Raw genomic sequence first — 5784 nt, 5'->3', positions numbered from 1 at the left:
TGTGTTACGTCTCAGGTTCCTATTAAATCTTTGCATTTTCACCTTCAACCTGTGCCCTCTATGTCGTCCCACTCTCATGCCCAGGGACATATATTGTGATTGACACCAAAAAGCCAGAGTAACTCAGCGGGCAGACAGCATCTCTGGTGAGAAGGAACAGGTGATTTTTAAGGTCGAGACCTTTTTCAGTCAGAAGCCGGTTCACGTACCGAAACCATTTCCTGTTCTCTAGAGAGGCTGTCTGATCCGCTGAGTTACACAACTTTTTGTGTCCATCTTCGGTTTAAATCAACATCTGCAGTCCCTTCCCACATATATGTTGTGATGTCCACGTTATCTGTGCCCCTTGTGATTTTATGAACCTCTTTCAGATCCTGGTCCGTTCACTCCAGCTTATCTGGTCTTCCCACTCCCTCTGATCTGCATGAATTTCCCCCCCGGATGCACCAATTCTCTCTCATATCTCAGCTAATTGAGTTAATCGTCTGGCGTTAATTCCCCGAGTGTGTCAATAAGGGTGGGAGTCTGGGGAGTTGACGGAAATGTGTGGTGAGTGATCTGAGATCTGAGATTAGTATGAGTGAATGGGTGATGATCAGTGCGGAGTCTGTGGGCTGAAGGGCCAGTTTCCCTGCTCTATCCTCCTGTTTACCTTCTATTATTATTCTCTTATTCTATCCAGTGACTCCCTATAACTCAAACCTTTCACTCCTGGTAAAATCCTCCTGAATCTTTTCAATAGACAGAGTGCTCCCTCCAACCCCCACCTGAAGCCACCCCGTCTCCAGCTGCAGGACTAGCCAAAGAACAGTCCTTTCCGCCCACATGTGCATATAAGCCCTCCAGAGGCCACACCCTTCAACCCACAACACCCATACTAGCCCTCCGAAAGCCCCCCCACTGGCCTCCACCTGAAGCCCTCCCATTCCGCTGCTGCAGGTGCTCCCCCTCACCGAGCCCCGCCTGAAGCCCACCCTGCTGAGAGAGTACCAGCCCCACCCACACTCACCTGAGCAGGAGACTCCAGCGTACTCTCCGTGTGTGCAGTTATTCACCCCCCATGGGCTGGCAGGACACTGGTCGAGGGCAGGCTCTGTCCCGTTACACTTCACCCCATCTAGCCAGATGTTCCCAGTGGCCTCTCCGTAGGAAAGCAGCTGTTGTTACTGACGGGCCGTCCCACAGTTCAACACCCTGCAGACCACATTCCCCGCATTTATATCCCAGCTCCTGCCGCAGACGGTGCTCCAGGTGGAGTTATGATAGACCTCCACTCTCCCGGAGCACATGTTGTTCCCATTCACCAGACGGACTGGCACCGGACCTGCAACAGAGGGGAAATTAGGTTAAAATTCGATTTAAGTTGTAAAAACTCACCGAAAATCTTCGTTAAATCATCCCTTTTCTCGTCTTAAACCTGTGCCGACTTGTATTTTAACATTTCCATCGCAACTCAAGTCAAGTCAAGTCAACCCTCGAGCACTGTGCAACAGCTGTCACCAATTTCCACAGACATTTTCATCCAGTCTCTGCAAATCTGTACTGTCTCTGCCAACTTCAAAAGTCTCCACCCTTGTCCCTGTACCCAAAAAGACAAGGATTACTGGTCTTAATGTCAACAGGCCTGTCGCACGGACCTCTGTAGTAATGAATAACCTATAGAAGGACGTGCTGGTCAAGCTGAACAAAAACCCTGCTGGACCCTCTGCAGTTTGCATACTGGGCCAATAGATCAGTGGATGATGCAGTCAACCTCGGCCTGCACTTCATCTTCCAGCACCTAGTCCGCCAGGGAACCTATGCGAGGATTTTGTTTGTGGATTTTAGCTCTGCATTCACCACCATTGTACCAGAGCTACCACACTCCAAACTCTCCCAGTTGACTGTGCCTGAACCCCTCTGTCAGTGGATCACCAGCTTCCTGATAGGCAGGAAACAGCATGTGAGGCTGGGAAAGCGCATCTCGGACCCGCAGACACTCAGTATAGGAACACCGCAAGGCTGCGTACTCTCCCCTCTCCTCTTCTATATCTACACCAATGACTGCACATACACTGACTCCTCTGTCAAGCTTCTCAAGTTTGCAGTTGACACAATCCTGATTGCACTGATCCAGGATGGGGAGGAATTTGCCTACAGACTGGAAGTAACGCAGCTGGCAACCTGATGCCTTCGTAACCACCTTGCGCACAATGCTCTTAAGACAGTGGAATTGATAGTAGACTTTAGAAGAGCTCCCCCCCCCCCTCCCCCCATTCACCATCAACAACACCACAGTTACAACTGTGGAGTCCTTTAAGTTCCTTGGACCCATCATCTCCAAGCACCTTAAATGGGGGGCCACCATTGACTCCACAGTCAAAAAGGCGCAACAGAGGATGTACTTCCTGCAGCAGCTGAGGAAACACAATCTGCCACAGGCAATGATGGCCAATTCTATACGGCCATCGTAGCGTCCGTCCTCACCTTCTCCATCATTGTCTGGTTTGGCTCAGCCGCCCAGCACGACATCCAGAGTCTGCAACAAACCTTCCTTCCATTGACAAACTGTACACTGCAAGGGCCAGGAAGGGAGCGGGTAAGATCATGTCTGACCCCTCTCACCCTGGCCACAAACTCTTTGAATCACTTCCATCTGGAAGGCGACTCCGGACCGTCAAAGCCGCCACAGCCAGACATAAAAACAGCTTTTTTCCCCATGAGTAGTAGCTCTACTCAATAACCAAACATCTGTAGCCTCCTTTTGCTCAGGTATTTTATTTAATTCACATGTTTAAACTCTAGTGACATACTCTTAATGTTTTAATGTTTTATGTTTTATTCTTAATGGTTTTGTGACTGTATGTCAATATGTTACTTGCGAGCGGAGCACCAAGACAAATTCCTTGTATGTGTACATACTTGGCCAATAAACATTAATTTATTCATTCATTCACTCACCTGAGCAGGAGACTCCAGCGAACTCTCTGTGTGTGCAGTTATTCACCCCCCATGGGCTGGCAGCACACTGGTCAAGGGCAGGCTCTGTACCGTTACACTTCACCCCATCCAGCCAGATGTTCCCAGTAGCCTCTCCGTAGGAGACAGCTTTTGTTACTGACCAGGCCGTCCCACAGTTCAACACCTTGCAGACCACGTTCCCCGCATTGATATCCCAGCTCCTGCCACAGACATTGCCCCAGGTGGAGTTATGATAGACCTCCACTCTCCCGGAGCACATGTTGTTCCCATTCACCAGACGAACGGGCACCGGACCTGCAACAGAGGGGAAATTAGGTTAAAATTCGATTTAAGTAGTAAAAACTCACATTTGAAAATCTTCGTTAAATCATCCCTTTCTCATCTTAAACCTGTGCTGACTTGTATTTAATATTTCCATTGCAAGTCAAGTCAAGTCAAGCCAAGTCAAGTTTACTTGTCACATACACATACGAGATGTGCAGTGAAATGAAAAGTTGCAATGCTCGTGGACTTTGTGCAAAAAACAAACAAACGGAATGGAAGAGAATCACATATTATTTTACATATTAAATATTGTGGGCGGAAGGAAAGAGGGGAAAAAAACAGCAATTAAAAATATATTTTTTTTTTAAAAACACAGTAGAATGGTACAATAAAGTTAGTCCCTGGTGAGGTAGGAGTTTAAGGCAGTCCTAAAGGCCTCTGGGAAGAAACCCTCAACCTCTCCGTTCTCGCAGCGTGGCAACGGAGGCGGTTGCCTGACCGTAGCAGCTATAACAGTCCATTGCAGGGGTGGAAGGGGTCTCCCATGATCTTATTGGCTCTGGAGTGGAACCTCCTGATGTATAGTTCCTGCAGAGGGGCGAGTGTAGTACCCACAGCGCGTTCGGCCGAACACACTACTCTCTGCAGAGCCTTCTTGTCCTGGACAGAGCAATTCCCAAACCAGATTGTGATATTTCCGGACAAGATGCTGAATTTCCTCAATTGCCTGAGGTGGTAAAGGCACTGCCTTGCCTTATTCTAAGGAATAAAGATCTGACTGCCCACCCTGTCTACGCTTCCCATTAATTTATAAACAATTATCAGGTTTCAATGTTATCCAACTTTTCCCTCGGAGTTTATTACTACTTCCAGACAAGAGGATAAGGGGTTATTTTATGGACACGTATAAAACCTTGAGGAATTGATCGGGTGACTTCACATTATCTTTTCCCCAGTATAGTGAAATCAGGAATCTGGGAAGACAGGTTTAAGTTGAGAAGAGGAAGATTAAAAATTAACTTGAGGGGCAACTCTTTCAAGCAGAAAGAGATTGGTACATGGACTGAGCTACCAGAGAGTGTAGTTGCTGCAAGTACAATAACAACAATTAAAGCTGTGAACTTCTTGTTGCTGCCACATTCAGGGAGCTGCAGATGTGTTTCCCAAGATCCCCGTGCACATCAGTTCTGTGAAGGGTACTAGCATTTATTGCTCATACCCAGACCAGACAATGTTTTTCCCGCCTCTACCCCCCCTGAGCTCTGTGCACAGCTGGCACCACATTTCCACAGACATTTTTTTTATTTTTTTTTTTAAATAATCTTTTTATTAGAGGCAGGTACATATCATAATAAAACACCTTAAAAATAAGAAAGAGAAATAAAAAAAAGAAAAAGTATGATAAAGAAGAATGGAATAATTTACTAAAAATACAAACTTGGAGATAAGTTCGTAAATTATAAAGTATAACTTTTCACCTAATCCTTAATTCGAGTTTCAGTCAGGTTTCCTGTGCCGAACCCGTCTGCCCCTTCAAGTAGTCAATGAATGGAGACCATACTCTGATAAAAAGTCTTGTTTGTCCATTACGACAAGTCTGATTCTTTCCAAATGTAAGGTCTCTAACATTTCCACAATCCACATTTTATTTGTAGGGTTTATAGGACCTTTCCAAAATTTTAATATTAATTTTTTCCCCCCAGTTATTATACTATAGGTCGATAAAGTTTCTTTGTGGTTGTTTTAAGTGTTAGGCTTTGTTCTGATATTCCTAGTTAGTTTTTAAATCGGGATCCAATTGAGTGTTGACAACTATAGATATTATTTTTAAAATGTCCGGCCAGAAGTTTTTGATTTTTACACAATTTGCGAATGTGTGAGTTAGGTTAGCCTCTAAATGTTTACATTTATCAAAGACAGGGGAGATATGTGGGAAGATTCTATTTAGTTTTGTTTTGGAGTAATGTAATCTATGTAGTACTTTAAATTGTATTAAAGAGTGTCTGGCATTTAATGAACATTGATGTATATGTTGTAAACTTTCATTCCAAATATCTTTCGTTATTGGTTGGCTTAGTTCATTTTCCCATGTTTGTCTATATAAACCCATCGGTGGTATCTCACTATCTAATAGGATATTATAAATATGAGATTAATTTTATCTGTATTAGGATGTTTATTCAAACAATCATCAAGAATTTCTGGATCTCTAGTTCTAAGGTTTTGTGTATTTTATTTAACATGATCTCTAAGTTGTAAATATCTAAAAAAATCATTTGAGTGCAGTCCGTAAGTATTTTGTCATTCCTGAAATGAAAGAAAGATGCCTTTCTTATAAAGTTGTCCCATCCTTTTAATTCCATAATTTTTCCATTGTGTATAACCCCCGTCTACAACATAGCAGGCTTAAACAATGAATTATTCACAATTGGAAGAAAAAGAGATAAGTTATCTATTTTTAATGTCTTTTTTAATTGTTTCCAAATTTGCATACCACTGCATATTATAGGATTTTCCAGTAAGTTTTTTTTATTCAATTTTGAGGTAACAAACAGAATC

The 5784-nt window shown here is 43.8% G+C and overlaps 1 protein-coding gene across 1 annotated transcript; it reads right to left on the bottom strand.

Moving 5' to 3' along the window:
* Positions 1-1163: 1163 nt before the first annotated feature.
* Positions 1164-3547, bottom strand: LOC129698449 (deleted in malignant brain tumors 1 protein-like). The gene is made up of 2 exons (XM_055637594.1): positions 2941-3547; positions 1164-1324 (listed from the first exon to the last, which is right to left on the bottom strand). The coding sequence occupies exons 1-2, from the start codon at positions 3218-3220 to the stop codon at positions 1164-1166; spliced, it is 441 nt and encodes a 146-aa protein (XP_055493569.1). The 5' UTR covers positions 3221-3547.
* Positions 3548-5784: the final 2237 nt, after the last annotated feature.

The sequence above is a fragment of the Leucoraja erinacea genome, chromosome 6 (genome assembly GCF_028641065.1).
Source record: "Leucoraja erinacea ecotype New England chromosome 6, Leri_hhj_1, whole genome shotgun sequence".
Lineage (NCBI taxonomy): Eukaryota > Metazoa > Chordata > Chondrichthyes > Rajiformes > Rajidae > Leucoraja > Leucoraja erinaceus.
The sequence above is the reverse complement of the archived record's forward strand: the minus strand, read 5'-3'. Positions and strand labels throughout refer to the sequence as shown.